At 37.5% G+C, this 27,238-nt stretch overlaps 1 protein-coding gene across 1 annotated transcript; it reads right to left on the bottom strand.

Annotated features, from left to right (window-relative positions):
* Nucleotides 1-1,452: 1,452 nt before the first annotated feature.
* On the bottom strand, nt 1,453-25,759 carry LOC121407197 (carbohydrate sulfotransferase 1-like). The gene is made up of 2 exons (XM_041598155.1): nt 25,388-25,759; nt 1,453-3,619 (listed from the first exon to the last, which is right to left on the bottom strand). Exons 1-2 carry the CDS (start codon nt 25,392-25,394, stop codon nt 2,049-2,051), a joined length of 1,578 nt encoding a protein of 525 aa, XP_041454089.1. The 5' UTR covers nt 25,395-25,759; the 3' UTR covers nt 1,453-2,048.
* Nucleotides 25,760-27,238: the final 1,479 nt, after the last annotated feature.

The raw sequence follows: 27,238 nt of genomic DNA, 5'->3' as shown, positions 1-27,238 counted from the left end.
AGAAGGTGATGTAATGCACGAGGTCCTAGTTCAGACAAAACAATTTTCATTGCTAACCTTTTCTGAAATATAACGTTATACCGAAGCGACCGAGTATTATGTGCGTGACCCTTCCAAGGCAGTAGTCACATTATATTAACAGCGGGGGGGGTAATACTGGGAGAGCGTTGCTAAAATTTCAAGACTCTTGCCCGTTTTACACGTCAAAAAGATATACACACGCTGAGGTGGACTTTGTTTTGTCTGAGCTATGGGACCTTGTGCTTTCTTAAAACTGCAGTACCAATATAATGAATAATGATAAGGAAAGTGTTTTTTTATGTTGACATTTTATTATAAATTATGATAGAAGATTATTCTATCTGAAAAAGCGAACCAATCACAAATACATTTTTACAGAATTCAAGTACAACAACATATTGAAAGAGCAAAGATGAAGCGTAATTCCATCATATTAAACATGTTAAAATCACAATAAAATGTACTGTTTTGAAATCATGCATGCACAAAAATAATCATTTTTAAAAAGGCACAAATACCGATATGACAATTCACATTAAAAAGACACGATGAAGAAAAACTGAAAGGAATAGAATTTAAATCGTTAAAAATAACCTTAATTTCATTTCTTTTGTATCAAATTCCTCAGTTAACCTTTCGGAGAAATTTAATTTTAGTAGGGCCTATCAACGACATTTTCTGACTCACATCGACAAAGATTCTTTAATCAAGTCATGATATTGGAAGGGAATAAAAAGATATTTCAAGTTTTTATTTCATTTTCTTTAAATTAATGAACAGTTCTGTCGTTTTCTGTTATGGTAACTGTTATGGTATGAACTCGGCAGGACAACTTTTGCTGATGACTGACCTTGTAATCAACATATATTACTCTCGGGCCTTTTTATCAAGAGGAGACAATGGCAGAATGGGGATTCGAACTCACAACCTGACGATCATAAGTCCATGGTCTAACCACTAGACCTAAGAACCCATTACACTGGTGACAAAGAGAGAAAGAAGAATAGGGATATAACTCAAGTCAAAACACATATAATCACATCCATTCATCACAATGCATAATTATTATAACAAAATTCTTTATCCAAAAAGAGCAAATAAATACAATAACAAATATCATTAACGTAAAATCGTTTACAAAAATACTTATGTATCATAACTAGCACCGAGACATTTGGTCAATGAAAGCTTATTTAAAAGATCGAAGGCAAACACAATATGAAATAAATATATCATAAGTAAAAGTATCACTTTCCCACTTAAATACATGGCGTTTCATATACGATGACGTCATCAAATACACCGACCCAAGGGAATTGTATACATGGCGTTCTTGGGTCTTTTGCATAATACCACATTCTTAAAATAAATAAGTAAATTAAATTACACACACAATCACAGAGACACGAAAATACTTTTTTTTATAAATCGATAAAACTTATTTTGTTTTGAAAACGGAGAGTAAAATTGGTCACAAGATAATAACACGCACTCCATATTTGCATATAAAGAATAAACCTACCCCATAAAATGAAATAAATGACTAGGGGGTGGCTTTGAGACTGTACTAAGAAAATCTCAAAGGTTTTTATTCATCCCCGACAACGACGCAACCCACGCAAAAGCTGTTTGACAATTCAAATAAATTGTAAAAAAAATGTCTGGTTAATCAACTAGCATGCCAATGGCATTATTCACAACGTGTGCCCCGTTCCTTGCCCCTCCCTTGCAAAACGAACAATGAGTGAAACGAAATAACTATAATGAATAAATACATACAACACATAGGGAGATGTGAAAAAAATAATGATGACCCCACCCCCCCCCCCCCAAAAAAAAAACCCGAAACAAAACATTATCACTAATATTAAACCATGTACCCACCCCGCACAACCGGAAGCCCTACAACGAGCCCGCCATAATTTTTAAAAAAAATCATTTAAAAAATGTCATGATCATCACATACTATTATTGCATCGTACATACAAGATGTCACAGATTCGTGACGAGTTATTCGTGAATAAACATCACGTAATTGGGGAAACAAAACTTAAATTAGTCCTTTGCAGGTCAGAAGCTTCTTTGACTAGCCTGTAACCCGCCTCCTCCATCACGCCACCACAATGGTTTTGAATCTCACTGACCACTGGGAACGTCACGTGATGGCGCCACGCCTGCGCATTGGCCGAAGAGTTCCTGTGCGTAGAATAAATGTCACGCGCATCCTCCGAAGTGCTTTCGTGTGTATTTTGCTGGATCCAATCATACACATTTCCCGGGACATCCCCTATTCCTGCAAATTTGTAAAGATCCCTGGTCCAACCCTCAGGATCGGTAGCTATGTCCTCGTACCTGATCCTGAGGTATCGATCCCGAAGAAGTTCCGGGTTCTTTTGGACAAAGTTAAAGTTGCGTTTCATCCTACGGCAGATATATGTAGCATCATGAGTGAGAGTATTGCCCAAGGAAAGTTCTTTGGTGCTCGTGTGATTCTCCTTCGATCTCGAAGACAGCGTCCCTCTTGGATCGCGCAAGAGGTGGATGATTTTAAGGTTTATACTTTTGTCTTTTAGCAAAGGCGTTAGAGATTCGACGCTATATAGACGAATGAGTTTCACAACTTTGTGTGGGTGTAGGTTGCATAGGCTGGCCATTGCCTTGGGATCAAGAGGATTGCATTTCTTGACGGTGCTAGACCTCATACTATTGTAATCCACATTTGTCATACATAGGGGAGGTGAACATAGCACTTTACTCGACATTCTATGCAGCGTTTCATTGTTATAGAAATCGGTTAGGTAAGGAGTCTTGTCAAAACGACACTTTAGTAAATGCTGGAGAAGATATGAAGCATTAGGATAAATACGTTTCTTGATCTCAAGAAGTTTCAGGGGCTCAAAGTGGAAAAAGACCCAGGGATTCTGGTTGAAGATCTGTCCCAAGAAGCTCGAGCCTGATCTTCTTTGGGTTACGATCAGGAGGTGAACGGGAAGGACCCTGTTAGTAGTCTCATTTGTTTCACCTGTTTCTTCACTCTGAGATTTAACCGCTGACTTAACTGTCTGGAACTGAGACATTTTGTAATCAAGGACCGCCATCGTCCCGTCATTCATTGAAACATTTATTTTTTGTGTCTTACCAGGTATATTTTTACTTTGGTTCGACTTAACCGAGTCTTTGGCACCACTGCCGACGTTGGTACTATTGTTCCTTTCTACGTGAGGTTCAGTTAGCGCACTCTTTGCTTCGACCACGTGCCCTTTCTCTTCATCTCTACGATCATCATCTTTCTCGAGCTCGTCATCATTCATGAACTCGCCGTCGTCCCAAAAGATCGGCACTCGGTACTTCTCCTTCTCGTTCTTACTCGCTTCCTTCTTTGGTACTTCCCGAATTTCCGCAGTGGAAGCCGATTTCACGACATTGTTCTGCAGAAGCCTCCGCGTCTCCCCATGGGTGCGCGTCAAGTAGTCGGTGAACACCGATCGCATGTCACGCGGTGGAAATACCACTGAGCATGCACAGGTGAACGCGAGAGCCGTGAAGACATAGCAGCATCTCCTTTTCCGTGACATCATCGTGGTAAGTCGTAGAATACCTATAAATCAAGGAAGGATAGAAAATAATGGTCAAAGTCGGTCTGTTGATAAGAATTCGATTTGTGCTCTAAGAGGCAATATTTATGAAGCTTATTGGAAAACGCGAAGAGCGTGAATAATTAAAGTAAAATAATTCTCCGAATAAATAGTTAAAACAGAAAACAAGCACTTACCACGATTATATGGATGATGGTCTAACGAGTGGCAGTTTTTCTGAAATCTGGGCACAGACTGGAACCTCAAAAAACGAAAAGTTCTCTCCTTCTACCCCCGTCTCGATCGGCCATTTTTGTTATGAATTGTAACAAAATGGCCGATCGAGACGGGGGTAGGAGAGAACTTTTCGTTTTTTGAGGTTCCAGTCTGTGCCCAGATGTCAGAAAAACTGCCACTCGTTAGACCATCATCCATATAATCGTGGTAAGTGCTTGATTTCTGTTTTAACTATTTAACGCTTGTCAGGTGAGTATGCCAAATTGCACGTACGATCATGGTGGGTGTTTCATAAAGCTGTTCGTAAGATAAGAATGACTTTAAGAACGACTGGTGATCCTTTCTTTTGGTAAATGGTACACACCATAGGCGATGGTTTAGCGCGTAAGAGAGGATCACCAGTCGTTCTTAATGTCGCTCTTAACTTACGAACAGCTTTATGAAACACCCACCAGGGGGGCGTTTCATCAACATTTTTGTCCGACAAGTTGTCAGATCTGACATCTTTCCTTGATTCTGATTGGCTGAGAGGTACTGTTACTATGGTAATTGTCGGATAAAACAGAACTTGTCGGACAAAGTCCCTTCATGAAACGCTCCCCTGGGCTCCCGACCGCTACGCGGCCGGGAGCCCCCTGGGTTACTATATACCCAGAGTAGTAGGTTCATGAGTATACCAACAACTGCTCATATCTAACACCTTTGCTGGTCAACACTGGTCAGCATTTGGAAGCTAACAGGGTAGAGGATCGCAGACCAGATGGTACACTCCCTAGGTACGAGGGGATCTAGGATTTTATTGATTTCATTCACCTGGAGAATGTGGCTGTGTTTGTCTTGTCTACAACGACTCCCGAGACTAATGGCTTGTTGTCTCCCACAAGGAACGCCTAGTTTTCCTCACCAAACAAATGAAAGTTCCAAAGTTTCTTGCTTTTGTCCGTTTAAGGTCAATATTTATGCTCTCGGTTTCTCAGATTTCTCAGATTTATCTTAACCCCAATTCTTAAAAAGAAATTCTCTGGATTCTCTTTATACAAAATAATTTGATTAGACCAAAGCTCCAAGGTTGATTGGGGATTCGACCTACGATATCTGACGTGGCTAGTGATGGGGCTACAAACATGGCATGCTCGTTTATTCCAGGGAAGTGAGAGTTGGTAATTACTTTCAGTAAATGATACATCACTAAAAAGCCTAGATATTTGCTTTAAATATCCTGCCTCGCTGAATATTCCACGTGATATGAGCCATCTTCAGAAACCTTGGATAGAGAGGGTCCATATGACCATTTTTCTCACAGCTTGTGTTCACAATTCGAAGCCCCAAATTCCTCTTTTCTCAAATTTGCCCCCTCTGAGCGCACGCACGACACACAGTAGGTCTTTCCATTCATAATACAGGAATGAGTCTGACTTAGCATCTTTATATTGTTGATAATTTATGTTTGTTTGATTGATAATTGTCTCACTGTTCCACACCAGGTTCCACAGCTGGTTGGTAAGTGAAGGAAAATGAGAGGTCGTGCACTCGACATGCTCGAGAGTGGTACGTGATTGGATCATGAATATGACAAAGGTCCAAAATATATAGGCCTACAGATTTTGATGAAACAAAGATCCTAACCACCTCCGTTGCTGTTGTGGGCATTCATGGTCACTATAATAATGATTTTAATATTCATTATCATCATCATCATCATCACCATCATCACCAACATCATCATCACCATCGTCATCATCATCATCATCACCATCATCATCACCATCGTCACCATCCTCATTCTCAGTTTTATATAGCGAGAATGACGTTCATAAAAATGGCGAGGGCAATGATAGTGACAACGGTGATGTCGGTAATATCGTGATATTGGTAAGGAAATTCACGAGGAGCATGATGAAATAACGATTATGACGGCGACTGCGATGACGCTTCGAAATTGGGTAATATGGGTGGTAGTGGTGGTGGCGTTGGTGGTGGTGATGATGATGACGACGATGGTGGTGGTGAAGGTGGTGGTAATGATGATGATAATGATTATGAGAAAAACAAAAATAGAGAGCATTCTCAATGAGTTAACAAATCCGACTCAAATTTAAAATCCAAATAAGAAATTCAGTGTAAGCTCTGGATAAACCAAATCTATTAGAGAAAAATATAGATGAATATTTCACATCATCAGCAGATAATCAGAAATATATGCAAAAGAGACCGAGTCTTGTGCGTATGAAGATTATGAGGGTGAATTTCTTCTTGGAGACTTAGTCATAAAACTACCTTATCCTCGATATTTTTCTCATATCGTAACAAGATAATAAACAGACCCTTTTTTCTTTAAAAACATCACATTGATGCTTGTTTTCATATTTTTACTTCATGATATGCTCGTAATAACGTCATGATCATAAATAATGTCGACTTTAAAAGAATCAATGTCGATTTGATATTCACACAAACGTTACTGGGCATCACTATACCGCCCACTGAAAATACATCACTCTTTACTTTGGAACAAGGCGATGCAGAAAAAAAGATTACAATCATTTTGAAAGATTATAGATAATATGGAGGAGTAACCATGGTAACGGGTGGTGAAACTCGGGATTAAAGGAGGACATCAACAATCGAAAAGAGGGTTTTGTATACAAAATAAAAAGAAACATACAATGACAGAAACTACACATTTGAAGGGTTCGAGCAATTCTGATAAAAATGAATTTGAAATAGTGGTATTTTTGGTCAAATTGCTCGTTTTCATCATCATAATTTCCACCGAATTTCATTTATAACTGCATGGTAGATTAGAATTTTCACTTGTCAACTTAATATTGTTAACTCGCTTTGCTTGTTTATTTTTGAATGTCAAACTCATGCACCCTATCAAAGCTTAAATATGACCACTGGGCGCACGTCTTTTACATTCTTGGAGCAGGCACATTTCGAATAGGTTTTATTGTGATTTGATAACATTAACCCCCCCCCCAAAAAAAGAGATGACAGCGATCCTCTCATTACATAATATTGCATAAAACTGCATGTTCAGCGAATTAATGGACAATTTTAAAGTTCACATTTTTATCATTTTACTTGCTTCATCATACTAGATCATTACATTCATCACTGTCCATTCAAATATACATAATAATAATATTGGTTATTTCAGCCGGGTGTACCCCTTTAAAAGTCGGGCGAAAACACGAGTTCAAGCTTGCCTGTCATATCAACCCATCAAACTGCTGAGAGAATTCCTGGACAACCCGTTGCCCTGTTGCATGCTATGCTGCGGGGGTCCATTCAACATGTAGAGATGAATGGCAGTTCGTCTGGTGTAGTATGTTCGCAAAATGTACCAAAAATGAATGATTAAAGGAGCCATGACAGTTGAAATTTAAAGACAGACGCGCAATTAGAGGGGGTGACTTGTTCAAGTTAGTTGTCGAAATGTACAATTTACAACTATCTGTCATGTAACTTTATTTTGCTCACACTTTTACTCAGCTTAATTATTATTTTTTTGTCTTACAAGAATCCATTATGCTTCGATTCAAACCTTCTCAAAATAATTTTCCTTATTCTGCAAGTCGACAGTTCTGCCCTTTTCAAATGAGGTCACAAAATAAAAGTAAGAATTATAAAAGTATAAAATTTTATCTTTGCACAAGTATTGTAGGGCACTCTTTGCTCTATAAACAGTAGTGATACCACGACCATATACATATTACGTTCCATTCAAAACTGTCGAACATTATTTTTTTAATTATTTTTCTTTACTTGAAACTGCGTGCAAAATAATATCAATGATATTACTTGAATGTTTCGTGACGTGTCAAAATATTCACTGATGTGTTTTGAATGAAATAAAATCATCCTCTACGGAAACGAAATGTCGGAAACTGTAATTAGACCCCCTAATTTAAATTCTGAGAGGGTCGATAAAACAAGGACGGAAATACACGTCTGACCTATTAAATACGGGAAGGGGGAACATTTAAACGACTCAAATGCTAAAGCAATCATAATTGGCGTAGATGGCAAATCTCGTTAGCAGGGGCTCAAATTTTCTTACCCCTCCCACAAAAAAGAGGTCAAAGTCACCGAGTTCAAAGTTCATCACCACTTTAAAAGTACATTCCCGGCCAAATTCTTTTCACAAGAAAAGAAATCGTCAAAAATATTGAGGACGAGGTAGGGGTACTCTGCCCCCTGTCTCCAAAAAGTACGGTAGTGGTTATCACATTCAGGAGGTTCCAATTTTCAAGGATCTTGATCAAACTTGATGAAAGAGTATTTGTGAAGAGTAAGAGCTTTTATTCTAACTATTAGACAGAGTAAATTCAAACGGATAAGAGTGTCTCAGGATAATGAATCTTTGATGACCAATACTATATCAATAATAATAATAATGATAATAATATAGGTATATATACCCAGGGTAGCCACTTCAGTTTCGAAAACTGTTCTGCCAGCGGGCCCTGCTATCATTATCAGCCCAGCTTTAGCTGAGCTGCCTGGGAGCTCAAGCATTCAAGGAATTTCTTCCTACCGGGTACCCATTCACCTCACCTGGGTTGAGTGCAGCAAAATGTGGATGAGTTTCTCTGCTAAAGGTTATTACGCCATGGCTGGGATTCGAACCCACGACCCTCTGTTTCAAAGTCAGAAGACTAATCCCCTGGGAGACAACGCTCAACACATCCCTGGTAATATCAATGTATTCATACACCAAATGAAAAGTAACAAGAATTATCGCTAAAAGACCGTGTTGCTGATTGATATTCCTTTAAATAGATTTAGTGATCTCAGCTAAATAATCCTTCTCATTTCCTATCTTTTCTTAATTTATTGATTCTTATTCTATTTCATTTTATTCATAATTTTTCCACAGACACTTATAAACCTATTATTGTTTTTTTTTAATAATTTTTGTTGACAAATCAAATTATGTTTTGATCATTTAGTTCATTTTAGCTATGCTATTGTAATAATATGTGATATGTATATACCTAGTTGTTTTGTAATATTCTGTAAATATGAATCTGAAGGCCCATTCATTGCTTCACTTTGTTTGACCTTTGTTTTACTATAGGTAAGCGTTTCTTCAAATGAAAATTCACTTGTGCCGATGAGAGCTTTGAGAAGTTTGATGCAGTCGTGCAGAAGTAAAGCCATGTTTAGATGCTGTTCTTAGCTACAAAATATTTATTTTGGCGGAGGAAAGGGTTACCAGTCGTTCATAACTTGCGAACGGCTTTATGAAACAATCCCCATGGAGGAGTTATTTGGTCGCGCGCCTTGTATTGTTGTGTCTGATTGTGTTTTGTAGTCTGCCCATTCAAGACATGAGGCATTATCAAAAGGTGTGAAAATAAGGCATCTCGCAATAGACGAGAACGGATGCTCTTTATTCCTACCAGACCACTGGGTAATGATGCCTTTTACAAGAACGGAAAACCCCAAGAAGGTGAGAAATCAAACAAACAAAACAAGAGACCAATTATCATTACAGACAGGAAACAATGTTTCCGTTTCATATTAAAGGCGTAAATACAAACATATAACAATGGATGTAGCATAGACCTGTGGTTATCCTGTATAATACTACGAAGTGCAGGAGTACCCGAGTCCCCGCCCCCCCCCCCTTCACTCTGTTGCTGGGGTAGGATTTCAAGTGACGGAGAATAAAGCAATACAAACTAAAATAACGAAACTGAATACCCTATATCTTCATCATTACATGAAGATGATTTACAAAGAAACATCAGCAAATCGATTTTCCCAACAAGTTTGTTAGGTCGTTTTCGGAGGGGGGGGGGCGACTTTTACCACAACACATTCTATTTTATCTCAGTCTTCTTCTTTCTCCACTTCGCCGGCAGAAGACCATTACCTGCATGTGAACATATGAGTAGGTCTGATGCATTGATCGCATAAATAATTTTTTCTATCAATCACAAGGGTTTGAGTTGCGAGTCTCTCAGCTTGGTCAAATAACATGGTCAGTCTTTTCGCTAGTTATTTGCCAGCCCCTTCTCAAACTCCTCCCCCTCCCTGCACTTTCTCCCCACCCCTTTCCATAAAAATAATGTATGGGGCGGGGGATAAAATCGAAATGAGACTTGTTAGTCCCTCAACTTTCAAGGTGTGAAAGGGGGTGTCTTCAAATCGAAAGATTTTTTATTGGGGGGGGGGGCGAGTCAACCAGATTTGACTATGCATGTCTGCCCATCATGCCCATATACATGTATAATTAATCTTCTGGAGGAAAGGGGTCAGAATGAGCAGGTGGAAGGAGACAGTCTTCCCCTCCCTTATAAACTTGAAGCATAGCTCCATGCTTGAAGCAATATGTGTTTTTATCCATTGTCTTTGACTCACCAAACTGTCTGCGTATCCGGAAGTTCTTACAAAAAATGATTTTCTTGTTACTCATGGTCTGGTGTCCAAGAATCGGAGTTGAAAAAAGAAAAAGATAATTGAATTGATTACATAAATGGAGTTTTACCACAAGCTTTGGCATAGTACCCTCTGTGCTTCAGGCTTTGTTCTTGCAATTGGGGATGGCTGTGCTTAATTCTGGTCGTCGAAAATGAACCTTCTTTCACCAGTGAATGTTCAAGGTTTTTTTTTTTTTTTTTTTTTTGGGGGGGGTTCTCTCCTCGTCGCTTGCTCTATTTGGGATATTGAAGGGATGTTTAGTATGAAAAAAATATTCAAGTCTGCAATATGGAAAAACTGTCAAAATCACGGTACACCAACAAAAAAAAATAAGTTGTGTATTGACAAATGAGGGATCGTACCGGCTATCATGCGACGCCGCAAAAAAATTAATATTATTTGTTCATACATTCGTTAATCCTTCATATTCTTCTTCAATTTGTATGCTTATATTAAAACAAGACGTCGAGGAAATATAATTCCAAAAGAAATTCAACGGCAGAGAATAACAGACAAACAACGCGAAAAAATGAGATTTAAGTAGATGCACGCTATCATTTTATATCAATTTTGCCTGAAACCAGACTAATTTTAGTTTCATTGGAATATGTACGTGATTAAGGCATTCTAAACATGGTAGATCAAATTGAACTGTAAGCTGTCAGGGGTGGCAGGGGTGGTCGCCCTATATTTTTTAAGTGCATGGTGAAGCAAAATAGGAGAAATAGATGAAAGAGGAATAGGAAAGGAAGCCAAAAGATGAAAAGAAGCAAGAAGCTGGGTTATAAACCTCAATAGTTCTATTACTTAATTGAAAAAAAAATGCAATTTTGCCCCGATAAAATACACAGGCACCCGCCCCACGCCTACCTGCCCCCCCCCCCTTCACCGTGCAAGCTTCATCCAAACTTGATGCAATTTTAGACATCTGCGTCATACTTTAAATCTCTCGTCAACCGCGGGTGTTATACAGTAGTTTGACCTCCTGGTGTAAACGCACCCCATTTCAAGCGACCCCAAACGTCATCACCCCCATATCCAGAATCTACTTTTCATTCGTCATACAAGTAAAGTACAATAATTGATACGACGCCCCTATGGATAAAGAAATAGCTGGACTCTATACGATGTGGGACTGTTTACACAGTTGGGATTCATTTTAAAGCGACATCTGTCATAGGGGCTTTCCCCAATAGGCCTAGGTTTCATGTTTATCAGGTCAGAGAAGTTCAATGGTCAAGTGCCCATATCCAGATAAAGAAAGTGGATTTTCACGGGGAAATTCAACACCAATAGATGCCTAACCAATGATAACACGCGCTTTCATAATTCAGGTTAAGGTGGACTTCCAGGCCTGCATCAAAAGACGCGCCGAGTCCGGTGACGAGATTGTGGACGGTTTCGCCGATGTCACCGTCCAAGACCTACCAAATCATTTTACGATAGTTCCATCGATCGATTTAAAGTGGGTTTCGCAGGTGTCGCTGCGTGTAGCTTTAAGACTATACAGTGAAGTATACCAAGACAAATAATTTTCATTGCGATTCCTTCCTTACCCCATCCATACTCCTCCTTTTTTTATCTCTTCATATTAAGATATTGCGACATTCTACTTGTTTTTACAAAACTGGTATTGACCCCGTGTATAATATTCATTCGTATTAAAAAAAAGTTTGAAAGAAAATCGTATAAGTGACCCGAACAATTTAAACCAGGGCGGTCATTTCTCAAGTAATAGGACTCCCTCACGAAAACCGATGCAAAACGTAATTCTAGAACAATTAATACCCGTGTTTGCAATGACAGGAATTCAAAGTACATTTTTATTATCAATACGTTTCAACTTACTTGCCCTCAATCTTGATATTTTACTCATAAAACAGATGTCGGGAGGGTCGCCAGGGCATGTTAGAAATGACCTCAAACTTACTCGTTCGTTGATGTGTGGACGGAAAGTAGGGTGACTTTGTACTTTGGAAGTTTGTATCGCACCCCACCTCCGAATATTTAGCTTGGTACCTAATTAAAAGAGAAGTGCTTCCACTCCTTATAATTTTAATGAGTTTCCGGGAATTTCTTTTTTAAGGTTGATTTTCAAGCTTTATTCCGCAGAAAGAGACAAATATTTGACGGACATTTGGAAATTCTATGAATAGAGCCTATCTATAGACGGACAAACCATATTTATATACAAAAAACAACAACAATCATCTTAATTAAAGGACAAGTCCACCCCAACAAAAAATTGATTTGAATAAAAAGAGAAAAATCAGACAAGCATAACACTGAAAATTTCATCAAAATCGGATGTAAAATAAGAAAGTTATGACATTTCAAAATTTCACTTCATTTCACAAAAACAGTTATATGAACGAGCCAGCTACATCCAAATGAGAGAGTCGATGATGTCATTCACTCACTACTAGTATTTCTTTTGCTTTTTATTGTTTGAAATATGAAATATTTTGATTTTCTCGTCATTGTCATGTGAGATGAAGTTTCATTCCTCCCTGAACACGTGGAATTCCATTATTTTAACATTTTGTATTTCAGGCAAGGAGGTCCTAATCGTCAAATTCGTAAAAAGTGATATATTGTATAATTCAAACAATAAAAAACAAAAGAAATAGTGAGTGAGTGACATCATCAACTCTCTCATTTGGATGTAACTGGCTCGTTCATATAACTATTTTGTTGAAAATAAGCGAAACTTTGAAATGTCATAACTTTCTTATTTTACATCCGATCTTGATGAAATCTTCAGCATTGTGCTTGTCTGATTTTTCTCTATTGATTCAAATCAACATTGTGGACAGGTGGACTTGACCTTTAAGTACATAGATGCATGGATGTAATTCTATGCTCGCTCACTTCGTTTTCTCGAATTACTGTAGGTGTAAAGTATTTACGGTTTGGCATAATCGATGACACTAAATTCTATACCTGAAATCGTGTGTATATTTTAACTTTCCTTTTGAAAAAATAAAATGCTTTCTGTTTTCCCAACCTGTAAACAAAGCTTGTTGTTGTCTGTCATCCATTCGATGTAATTTGCAAGTTCTGCACTACGTTTTTCTTCAATTGTCATATGATTTCTATTTGAATATAGCAAGACACTATCGTCAACATAAAAAATCAATTTAGATTCGTTAACACAAGTACACATATCATTAATATAACACATAAAAGAATGGGGCCTAAAATGCTTCCTTGTGGAACTCCGCATTTAGCAGCGAGTGAATCAGTACCGTCTGCATTTTAACTGATTGATGACGATTAGACGAATAAGAACTAAACCATGTCACACATGCAAAAAATAAACCCATCACTTCTAATTTCTTGAAAAGTACACTATTATTTACAGTAGCAAAGGCTTTTTGTCAGTCTATAAGAACCATTCCAACCATGCGCCCATGTGAAATTTCATCCCTGATAAAGTATGTTAAATGTATTAAACAATTTTCAGTAGAATATCCGTTACGAAAGCCGGATTGAAATGAGTATATCAACGTACTTTCAGGCTAACGCAGATCGAAAAGTAAAAACACCGAGGCCTACACCTCATAATAACAAAACCCTCCGAACACGACGATGACTTAGCCTATCATTATGTAGGCCTATATCATACAGAGCCTATATACCCTGCATGGCCAAAGCAGTGAATGCATTCAGTAGCAGACAAAAGTGGATTTACTAATGAAAGCACTTATCAAAATATATACTGAATAATTTGAAAATTAATTTTGGTTTTCAGTGATTGATCATGTCATTTCCATGTTTTTTTTTATATATCTGTCATCTAAATGTTAATAGATAACTCCGTTTATTGTTTGATTTTCTTCATTTGTTTTAAATTGATAATTTATTTCTCTGCTAGTTAGATTCAGAGATACAAGGGATTAAGTTAACTGTCTACCAGTGCCAAGTTTGTTCTCACTAGTAACCAACCAAAGGACCGACGGTTTTTAGGTCATCTATACTTCCCAGACAATATTTGTACATTGGCCTTTTCTTTTGAAAAGGGCGCCCCCAGTGGAGGTCCAATAGCATCTGTCGTATCGTTCAAAATTGGACTACCCATCATCTCCCTGAGAACTATTTGACCCCCATTTTAATATCAAACAAGAAAACAAAACAAGTTTCCATTTCACTACATCTTTAAGAAGGACACAATTTGCTAATATTAAACGGTTTTGCAGAACAAAAAACCGATACCTTTCCTATTCCTTTACAAACATACTAGAATGAAAACAAAATTTGGCAGTATTTTCCAAAGGCTCTCTCTCCATACTCTACCCCAATGAAAATTATTCAAGCATTCAACTATCCGTAAATAAGATACGCTCCTCGTTAATATTTGTAATGATCTTTTATAAGTTCAGATAAATATTTTTCAACTTCTAAATAGACATAATATGAAATACGCGTGTATGCCCATGTTAACTCACCTGAAACTTTATAAACTATTTAATGACATGCATTCACTCCCCGAGTCATCATTCTTCTCTATAATTATGACTCGGAAGTCTGCTGTTAAGGTGCTTTGTATTGCTAGTATTAATCTTGAATTATTAGTCTACTTAAACCGCGGACAGAACCTGTCACGCACTTGATTGACCCCTCTTCCATTTCTTGTAGAAATCCGAATCGCAACATAGCCCAGTCACTTCCGAGGGCTTTATTCACCCTTCCTGAAATAAGTAAGCAATACTAATTTTCACCAAGATACGCAGTCACATGGACGTGTCAAAGCATTTATAGGATCGAATATGGTATTAAATCACTGCACTTGGTATATCATTATTTAAAGGTCAAGTCGACCTCAGAAAAATGTTGATTTGAATCAATAGAGAAAAATCAGACAAGCAAAATGCTGAAAATTTCATCAAAATCGGATGTAAAATAAGAAAGTTATGACATTTCAAAGTTTCGCTTATTTTTAACAAAATAGTTACATGAACGAGCCAGTTACATCCAAATGAGAGAGTCGATGATGTCACTCACTCACTATTTCTTTTGTTTTTTATTGTTTGAATTATACAATATTTCAATTTTTACGAATTTGACGATTAGAACCTCCTTGCCTGAAGCACAAAACGTTAAAATAATGGAATTCCACGTGTTGAGGGAGGAATGAAACTTCATTTCACATGACAATGACGAGAAATTCAAAATATTTCATAATTCAAACAATAGAAAACAAAATAAATAGTGAGTGAGTGACATCATCGACTCTCTCATTTGGATGTAACTGGCTCGTTCATATAACTATTTTGTTAAAAATAAGCGAAACTTTGAAATGTCATAACTTTCTTATTTTAAATCCGATTTTGATGAAATTTTCAGTGTTATGCTTGTTGAATTTTTCTCTTTTTATTCAAATCAAGTTTTACTTAGGGTGGACTTGTCCTTTAAGTCAACCTGAAATTGGTATTGGCATGGAACTTTGTATAGGAAACAGTTTTTGTGAAACCGTGAAACGGTCTCCAAATGATATAATGCATTCCTAATCCCTAGTCTGACTTCTCCTTGCCCTGTGCAATACAACCCCGGAATGACTTGGAAAAAAAAGAGAACGCCCATGATGAGCCCCTCCCAAACAATCTTATTTACAAAATTTCAGTCATGCATGGAAAGTACATAGTTAAAAAAAAAAGAAATCATAACTCAGGACAGGTAGAGTCAGCATGGTCAGAGAAATAGATATAAACAAGAATTATAGTAAATGAAATGATGACTAGTAATGGCGGACCAGGTTGTAGGTGTGTGTGCGTGTGTGTGAGGGTGTGTGTGAGGGAGTGGGGGTCATGTTTGCTCATCGACAACTTTTGTAGGGGAAAATGCTCCCTGTAACTGGTGACTAGGTAGCTTCCCCTTTTTTTGGCTTGTCCATTAGAAAAAAAACATGATAAAGGTGACCCCGGTAAATCCTGGATACGCGACTGTGGATTACCCCCCCCCCCCCGGATACACAATTGTGGATTTACACCCCCCCCCCAACACCTCCTTTTCTGTGCCTCATCTTTCATCAAGACAAGTGTCGGGGATGAGGTTTTAGAGAAGATGACAGGGAAGTGTTTCATTTCCCGAGATTAAAGGGCTGAAGAAGACAGAGTGCTACCGTTTCGTAATCAATTAACTATCAATTATCTTACAGGTCAAAAGGCCACTACGTTGCAACGTTTTGCTCAATTTGATGGAGAATTGGAGCAAGGCCTATATGCTGTTAGGAAGCTTCTACAAAAGTGTTGGGTATGTAACTAAACAATTCGAGAAATACAGGCAAAAAAAGCCGAATCATCAATTTACGTAACAAAATAAATATAATTTGTCACTGAGAACATACTAGCACCCTCGCACCGCCGGGCACAGTTTTTTGTGTGTATAGAGTCTGAAATTACCACAAGAGTTTCATGGAACACCGCCGGAATTTCTCTAGTTTTACGAAATGCAAAAGAGCTACCGAAACACATCTTACTGTCGGATATCACAATGCTTCATACGTTACCACTTTGCTACATTCAAATTAATACAGGATTATATGAAGGGTGAGACTTTTAAACTTGCACGCATACATTGCGATCTTAGTGCGTGTGTATTTTGGCGTGGGGCGTCATAACTATCTGACTATAGTTTTACATCAAGCGCTTGTAATTAAAAAAAAATCTTTACTGTTGGGTAAAGTGTGTTAAGCAGTGGCGTACCGTGGGTCACGGCATTGGGGGGGGGGCACCAGCAATAATTTTGAGTCACTTAGTGAGCGCGCGAAGCGCGCCTGGCCAGTTGCCAGGTATACTGACCTAATAGAAACATTTTAAGGACAGTGCCATTAAACTGATGTGTATCTCACTGGTCAAATAATGCGAGCACGAAGCGCTATCCAGACCTGAAAAAGGACATCATAATCATTCTTTTGTAATATGAATACGTACCTGTCTCGCTAAAAAATGCGAGCGCGAAGCGCGAGCTGAAATTTTTATAAAAATTGACCCCCGAACAGGAAGATTTTAAGGACTATATTTTATTTGCAAGATTGCGACTTTTCGTGATTTACCGGTATGCAAAATAACTAATGTTTAGACCTATAATCTTCGTAGATTAGAGGATGCGTTTTTACGAAAGTACCCAAAACGTGATAGCGCGCTGTGACGTGATTACATGAGTAAACATTGCAAGCCGAAGTGCGCAGAATTATGCTAAATTACTGAATTCTGATTAAAAAAATATATGAATGTGCATTATAAAATGATCGTCATGAAGGACATGTCTATTTGAGCGCTATGTGACATAAAAGCCACAGTAGAGAGGGAAAGTCTGTCACAACTCACTAATTAACCGACATTTAATTCTAACGAGGTCATTAAATTTGGTAACACGCAGAGTCATTACGAGTAAAGGTGAGTATCAATTAACCTAACTACCAGATTATAACCATACCGTATACAGAAGTACCCCTTTCCATTAATTCTAGGCAGTGGTTCCAACATTCTAAAACATTAGGGCGAGAGGGAGTTGCGGTTCGTACTATTGAACCCTGTATTAGGCCGATAGGCTCTCTACGTCATTTTGTCCCCCCCCCCCCAATGCCCATTGTAAAATTTGTCAATACTGGAGAATACATTTAAATCTTTATGTGTGTGCGTGTGAGTTTAAAGCAAGAGCCAATCTTATCGTGAAAGTCAATTTAGATTATGAACAAGTCCACCCCTACAAAAGTTAATTTGAATCAAAAGAGAAAAATCCAAAATCCAACAAGCGCAACACTGACAATTTCATCAAAATTCAAATTCATATTCAAAGTAGGGATTAAAGATGTAAGCTTTTTATCTCGTAAGATTTGTCAAACTTCAAACAAACTTTTGACCTTTATCATGTTTATTAGGCAAGTCTTTGTTTATTGCATTCTTTTTAATGACTATTTACTCAAGCGTTTTAAATTGTTTGTAATGGCGATTTACGATGGATTTGTTTCGAATGATTAACCGATAATCAGTCGTGTGAATGATTCTCTTTGTTTCGACAAAATAAACTCAACCTTTAATTACAGACGAGAATATACGTGCACATTGTTCTTTGTGTATAAATCTACTGAAGACCAGTAGATGTAAGTTTATTTTCATTAACAATTCGGCAGCCACCCCCTCCCTCTCTCCCCAGGGCCCGTCCTGAACACGGTTATCATTCATTTACGAAATGTTAAAGAGTTAAAGGGAAGTTCACCCTGGCGAAAAGTTTGTTGTAGAAATAGCAGAAAAATAATAAGAAAAATATTGGTAAACATTTGAGGAATTTACAGTTTTATACAAGCAGCTAGCAGCTGTCCCTATAAAATGCATAAATTTCATTATTTTAATGGTTCGTGGTGCCTCTTTTAAAATTTATTTCGGCTAAATAACATCGTTGGAGTAAACTAAACTAACTAAACTAAATCAGAATTTGATAAACCTTTCAGTGTTATGCTTGTTGGATTTTTTCTCCTTTTATTCGAATAAACTTTTTGTTAGGGTGGATTGGAGTAGAACTCACATCAGGGGAGCGTTTCATCAATATTTTCATCCGACAAGTTGTCAGCACTGACATCTTTCCATGATTTTGATTGGCTGAGAGGCACTGTTCCTATGGTAACTGTCGGATAAAATGGGACTTGTCGGATAAAACGTCCGACAAGTCCTTTCATGAAACGCCCCCCAGACCTACTGGTAATTTTGAAAAACTTAAGACAGTGTGTGACATCATCACCGAAACACATGTATTTTTTTTTTGTCACAAAATAAAATATTAATGTAATGCGAATTTCAATATGCTTCAAGTGTGTTATTTTTGAAGCATTATATAAATGTAACTATTATTTATTATTATCGAACTTCGGTGTCATTGTAATATTTCATTATTGGCATAGCAATTATGAAGTGTGACTTTATACTTCTCAATCCGTTCTTCATCTTCGTGAATTCTCAGAGTTAGAAAGATGCAGTATAGATGTGCGTGCAGAAAGAATGTATGTATGGACAAAAAATATGACTGTCACCGCATACCATGGCCATAATCATCACCCACACTACTAAACTCAGGTCTCAGGGATGCTCATCACAGTGTAGTAACGATCTACCCAATTCGACTCGACAAAAACTGGATGATACCATGCATGACTTGATTAAAAATTTCATGAAACAAAATACATATACATGTACTGCAGGAAAAGTATGAAATGTGGAACATGACATCATCGGCTCCGACATCCCAGTGGCGTAATGAGCCAACAATTTTGAGGGGGCAAGAGGTGGCGTGTCGCTTGCAAAATATATATCGAAAGGTTGCGAGCGAGCGAAGCGAGTGAGCAAAAATTTCGACATTTTCATTACAAATATCCAATAGATTTTAACATAATATTTTAAAAAATACAATATTTCACACTTCGCTCCTTCCTTTTTTTTCCTCTTCTTTTTTTCTTCTTGATCAGTTTAAGCGCCCCCATGCAGACTCCACTGCAACATCCTGAATAAAACAGTAACATAGCTTTCTTATTGGTTTGCCTTATTGGTTACTTTTCTATTCAAACTTAATTTCGGGGTGAACTTTACTTTTGTATCAATCTTTTGAAATAAATATCATTCTGATGTAGCAGCTGCCTATCTGGCATATAACTATTTAGAAATTACCCAGCTTCTACTGTAATCAGTACAGCCGCCAATTTGCGTTTAATCTCTAATTAATCAGATTGTACCAAACTATACAAGAACGCAATCTTCTTTCTCAATCAAAAAGCCTGATAAAGCATTAAAGGTACATGATTAATCTGTTTGCTTGTTTGTTAGGCGACAGGTATAGAACATGTAGGCATAAAGAACCTCGACTTCTTGGTGTACTTGACTCGAACAGCCTATGAGATGGGGTTGTGTGTATCGCTCTACAAAACCACTACCTCAGAATAAAGGAGCAAATATAGGAGTATGACTCATGCAGATTACATGCGTGGGCATATATATTCCAATTTGGTTATATTTTTTTTGAATTGTCAAGAGAATATACGTCGGCATCGAGTCGTGCGTGGTGGTTTGATAGTTTCAAATTTCGATTCACTTCATATCCTCACCCCCGCGACATAAGAATGCATTATTTGGAAGGGCGGAGCTAGGGTAGGGTCAGGTGAAAATAGTGGCCGTTCATGTAAATGATTAGGCAAACGAATCATAGCAAGAAAAAACTATACACGAATCTATAAAAAAAAAAGAAAAAAAAAGTGCAGGGGTTCACTCCGGGAATCCCATTAAAAATGTATAGAATTCAAATAAGGACTAATCAACATGTAGGCTATAATTGTATAAATGAACTATACGACGTCCTTTTAAATTGTTCATATTAGGAAATATAGGTATATTTACTCAGTGGACATAATTATGACCTGATTTTGAATATCACAAAAATGTATGGTGGTTGCCCGTGATAACAGGATGGTGGGCGGAAATTGGCACGACAAACCTTAGCGAGGTCTCCCCGAGTCAAAATAGGGCAAATCGGATATGACTGGATATTAATGTTGCTTTTAAAGCCTGAATAAAAAAAAGTGTCAGCTAAACCATGGACCTACTACAAAGATTCTTCATTTAGTAAATCCTAATCCTTAATGCGTCCTTGATATCAAATTCGATCCTGTTTTTAAATTTACTTTTGTCCAGTTTAAAGTCGAACTTGCATAGGCCTATAGGGAAATTTAAGGGAAACAAACCAGTGTAATAGCCTTCACAAGCTGCTGCTGCTGCTGCGTATAGCAGTCGAATTTTATTGTAAATATATATTACTCCATTTTTCTTTGATATTTCACTGACACAATGGAATGAAACTAACATGATTCAGAAATGCCATATAAGTATGCCGATTGTCAACCACCTGGCTCTGACTGTCATCATAATGCATGTAAGTTTTGTTTACACCATTATTGAATTGAAGTGAATACCAGCAGGCAAAGCAAAACAAAATACCAATCAAAAATTAAGAAAAGAGAATCGACTGTCTAAAAAGCGACTTGCTCACTGTCTCATGAAATCTGAATATACATTATTGACATTATTATGAAATTTATATATCTTTTTATTTTCAAAATACTCTTTGTGTTGAAGGACAAGACAGTAAAAACACAGTCATGTATACATGTAGAATTTGAACTCATTCAGACAAGTTACTCAGCTTCATGAATGCTCCAGTAACAGAGCTTCTTCAATTAAATAAAACCACTATGACCAATGCACATTATTTTGAAAGTAGTCTTTTATGAGGATATATATATACTCCTTTAGCAACGTAGTAATTTCTTCCCCTCGACAGTTTCAAGTGTCTTGTTGTTTGAATGGACAATTGTTCCCATTCTTCAAGAGTTTGGTAAAACAACAATCCTCGTTTAGGTTTTAAACATCTAAACACAATCAATTGGTGTCTGGGTGCATGTCATTGAAAGGTTTCTTGAGAATGAGGTGCCGGGGAGAATAATGCAGAAAAAAACAAGAGATCGGTGGTTGAAGAGTTGAAGTCGGAGAGTAGACTCACATTAAAATAGCACGATTTTTTTTTAAGTCGCAGGTGACCAATCCAACCATCTGCTTTCAATGGCGATTAATGGCGATTTGCATTGCGATTTGCATGGTCTAGTCCTGCATTTTACAATCATCTTAACGGTATATAAATTTATCATGGCTTCTAAAGACATCCCCACTTTTTAAATTTAAAAAAATACAAGAGATGGGGGTCAATAGGTGAATATGTCTAATTGGTGATCGCAGTACCAATAAGTAGAAATGACGTTATTGTTGTTGTTTATACAAAAGTCGCATGTTACACCTCGGATCTACCAGGTCCATCTTTGGGTACATGCAGTGACGTATATAAGCCAAAAATTTGGTGGGGGGCATGCAGATATGGCGTATCGGTCGTAAAACAAATTGCAGGTCCATGGCCCCCAGCCCCCCTCCCCCATGTACAACATTGTTTGGGTACAATAAAATCGTTCTTCTATTGAATTGCCAGATCACCATCAGAGGAATCTCATTCTCACTTAACTAATAATTTCCCTTAGATCAGGGGAACGTTTCATAAAAGGACTCGTTGGACATTTTTCCGGAAAGTCATGTTTTATCCGCCAGTTACCATAATAACAGTGGTTCTCAGCCAATCAAAACCAAATAAAGTTATCAGATCTGACAACTTGTCAGACAAAAATATTGATGAAATGCTCCCCAGGTATATCCTTTTAGTTCTGCAGGTGTATCATAATTATATAATTACGTTGACCATGAATACTACTCCTTGTGCTCTAAAGAGAACACATTGTTTTAGCCAACTTAAAGTTCCACCACATATTTAAAACATCATAATTACACATTTTAATAATAGTCTATGTTTACTCTTCACTGTTCTTTATGAGCAGGTGACCTCTAAACATCTTGGACCTGTCCATATGGGTTTATGAACAAGACGTGCTTCGAAGGAAGCCGCAGTATATTCAGACTTCCTTCCCGGGCTTGATGATGGCAAGATGTCAAGTTTATTTTTACAGCTCGTACAGCAGGGTATATACAGCTTCGTATATTAGCGTCAGATAGCGTTATAATAGTATAGTACATACATGTATATTAGCATTAAGGCTTGAGGTTTATTGTTTGAAAGAGGAATAAGAGAGGGGAGTTCCTTTGTTTGGTGCCCGTATCGGATTGTTACACCATTGCTACTTCATTTTTTTTTCAGAATAGAATGACGAATGACAAGGGGAAATATCTCTTCATTCAGATTTAAATACTTCTTGACCCCCCCCCCTTTTTTTTGGGGGGGGGTCAGTGGGGGCCGTGAGACCAAGGAAGATAAAGAGAGAATGATTATGACAAAGAGTGAGAGAGAAAGAGAAAAAGGAGGTAGAGAATATGGGGTACAAACATGACAAAGGGGTGAAGGACTAAAGGGTTATAAAAAAGGAAAACGGATGAAGGGTGGAGAGTTGACCCTATAAGGTGCAGAAACACAAGGCCTTCAAAATTATTGTCTTTAATTAAGTATGCTGTATGAACCATATGTTTCATGATTATTTATTTGGTGACCATGGCCCTGCACCTTTCTTACAGGATGCAATAAAGTAAAGGTTAATGAAACCATAGGGCATATAGGCTAATGACAAATCAAAATTGGATTTGGAGGATTATTGTGGTGCATATCCGAGGTGCATACTTTCGGCGGTGGAGCTTTTATTAGTAATTTGCAATAAAGGGGGTTTTCAAAATAGGGGCGGGGCGACGTTTACGACCATGGCCACCGTTATGTTTCCCTGCCCGAGACATATTGGTTAGAAAGAAACAGTTTCATACTACACCTCCATTCATACCAAGTTCAGTGGGACAAAAAAGGAACTCCGCTCTGCGCTCAGAATGGAAACATGAAAGCCAGGCATGAAAGCTAACACCTCGTTGTATTTCTATTTTCTTTACGGGTGTCATTGCCAAGTAAAAACCGTCCATTCTCAACGAACATATTTATCATAAAAGAAACACAATGGAGAAAGGTCGGATACAATTTACACACATAAATCCATCTAGTTTGAGTTGCAGAGTTTGTAAGCCTTGGGCTTATGCTATCGGTTAAGTCTACTTAACAATACTACCACTACATAATATATTAAAACAACTCCCTGCCTAAAAAATAAGACAATCTTAATTTGAGTGTTTAATTTTACATGATTTCTGAGGGTTTTTTTTTATTTCGTTAGTAATTAGGATAATATAAATTGAGATTTCGTTTTGTGTTGTATTAATTTCGAAATTACCGGAGCCGGAAAGATGCCCATGCACCAAGCCCCCCCCCCCCTGCACAGGTATGTTGTTGGCGAAGCCATAAAGACGCCCATCCTCCTCCCCACACACACATACACACGTATCTTGATGCTACATGAGATGAATATTACTCAGTGCTTGTTTTGTGTTTTTAGTTTTTTCCTTAGGACTGGTACAACTAGAGAAAAATAAGGATTAATGAGTTGACTTTAGAGTAGGCAAAAACCTCGGGTTTCGCCTTGAAAATGAGGAGAGTGATGGCACTTTTTAATGTAGACTACTTCAATCAAATCAACTGACTTTATTGACAACTGCAACTTGACATATACAATGTGCATGACCCGTCAATAATGTTCTAGTCAATCTCTAGTCATTTTCTAATAGCAATACCGCCTCAACTTTTACCAAAAAGCATTCAGTAGAATCATGGACCTACATGGTAAAATATGAATATATCTCTTGTTATCTGTATAATAGTTTATACGCATGGAATTGTACTTTGTGGCATATGAAACAAAAACGAGGAAACTTGAATTACAATCGATATAAATTTCATGAAAGTACAGAACAGGGCAGGAAATAGCTCATTGACAACTCACGGGCACACATACAGACCATGAATAACACAGTTTGAGGACCAAGACTGGGTGTAGGGTGAGCGTTATGATAATGAAACAAAAGACATGCCAATACGAACATGTTTCTGTCACCTACTAACATGATCAATGAAGTGATGAAATTGGGGTATGGGGGTTCTTCGCCATGGGTAACCGTAAAGCTCTCGAAATCACACCCTATATAAAAGTAGTAACTCTACCATGTTAAATATGGTATTTTAATTACCAAAGAATCCCCTCCTGTTGTTTTACTGTTGTTCCTTTAAGATCACGTCGGAAAAAACTTTTTTTAAAAACTTCGATTGACTATTATTTTGGGCGTCAACCAGGGATATATTTTCAGATCATCATGGATAATAATTACGATATGATTTAAAATGGTCATTTAATTGTACAATGCTAAATAATGAGGGCTCATGCGGCACTCATAATGAAAATATGGCAATAGTATGCAACAAGGCTCTTGTTTTGTTTATGTTCTCTTTGTTGTTGTTGTTGTTGTGGACTATGATTAACGAAAGACGGCTTCCTCATTCATCCGTATCCATTCTCCGAACTTTATAGTCTTCACGACAAATCGCGTAGACGTGACGGTAGACATGATGGATGGCCTTCCATAAACTTTTCTCGTTACATCCCAAACAGTAAATCACATCAACAAGAAGAAACACAAGATGAAAGAAAGTCGACTTACCATTCATCGAAACTTGATGAAAGTTTCTCCACAGCTTGTGCTCTAAGAAATGTTAACGAGAAGATATATCTCAAAATTGTCTCTCGCTCTTCTTCTTCACCATGTTCACCGTGCTATCCGTTTTGACAGAACTAGAGGTGGAATGTTACCATGCTATATATCGCATGAGCTACAGCATCATATCTTTACACTGTATTTGAGGAGCGAGCACGAGAAACATTTAGGCCCCCGCTGCTGATGACCTCTCCCTGAGCTGAGTCGGGAACGTAGTGATTAGCCTTCGTCTCTGGGAACGTGCTTGTGGTCGGATGACCTGTGCTTTTGAACGAACGGACCACACGACTCAAAATGTGTGCGTGCAGCAGGGATACCATGGGATGGAAATGACCCCTCCCCCCCTTTTACCCCATTTGTCTGTGTCGTCTGGCGTCCCATCCAATCGCCAACCGGGATTGCCAGCAGTTTCTTTTTTTTTTGCGAGTGGCAAACTCAAGTTCATTTTGGTGTTGATGATGTAAATACTATTCGGGTGCTCATGTTTCGTTGCTTGTTTTGGTGATTATATCCTTCCAAAATAAGATTCTTGGGTGTTATTATCGACAATAAACAATTATGAAAACCACACATTGATAATGTATGCAAAACAATTTTAAGAAACATCGGAATTATAAACAAACTCAAATATTTTGTTCCATCTCACTCTATACTTACGTTATATCATACATTAATATCACCATACATGGCATTTTGGCATGGGGTTGTGCAATCCAAACACAGTTACAAAGGATACTGTTGTTGCAGAAGAAGGCCCTCAATTTTTCAAGCTCACACACAGATGTCCCTTTTTTTCCAAATTGATATTTCTTAAAGTGAATGATTTATAGGTTTTCTAACTCGCCCAATTTATGTATAAACTAACTATGATCTATCCACAATCTGTTCAAACACGATCTGTAAAAACTCCTTCATTCATGATTACCAAACGAGACAATGTAATTGTTATCACCTACCCCCAACCCAATATTAACATAAAAACTATTTCTTCTTTTTTTGGACCAGTATATTAGAATTCACTGCCCAATGAGACTTTAAAGAATCACCAGACATTAATATTCTCCTAAAAAAGAAACCAGCAAGTCAAGCTAACATATAACTGTAACCAAATACTTAAATCTAATCTTTAACTATCAATAAATTTGTCAAATATATTGTATTCTAAATGATGTCACTACAGTGAATAATGACCTGTGTACCCCGTGTACCCGCCATGTTCCTCCTTTTATTTTCAGTTATACTTGCACCGCCCTTTTCTCCCTCCCTCTTTACTTTGCCTACCTTTTCCCCTCTTATAATTTTACTTAAAAATTTATCTTTATTATAGTTATCAATTATCTAAATTACTTTCCATTTTTTTGCTGTCGCTTTTTCGCTTTATGCTCGTTTTCTGTCCGTCTCCTGTATATAGGTTATGGTAATCATGTTAATTACTATTGGAACTAAGTTTAGGTACTTTTCTCTTTTTAACAAGCTCTGCTTTTCTTGGTAAGTCCCTCCGTTCACTTAATTGAACTTCAATATTTGTTATGAAATGTCTTTGGACTTTATGTATTATTTCAAACATATATTTTTACTGTTACTCCGATTATATTATTTGTTGAAAGGAAATACATAAGTAAATCAATCAATCAAAATATTAATAACAAAGACCCCCCCCCATCAATCTGAATGTCCTTGGAATTCAAATCGAACTTGCAAGTGTAATAGAATACCTTGTGAATGTTTTTATTATTGATTGATTGATTTTATTCGTCAAGAATGTCAAAGGAGATTACAATGAAATTTAAGAATACC

Source organism: Lytechinus variegatus, chromosome 2, assembly GCF_018143015.1.
Source record: "Lytechinus variegatus isolate NC3 chromosome 2, Lvar_3.0, whole genome shotgun sequence".
NCBI classification, from domain to species: Eukaryota; Metazoa; Echinodermata; class Echinoidea; order Temnopleuroida; family Toxopneustidae; genus Lytechinus; species Lytechinus variegatus.
The sequence above is the reverse complement of the archived record's forward strand: the minus strand, read 5'-3'. Positions and strand labels throughout refer to the sequence as shown.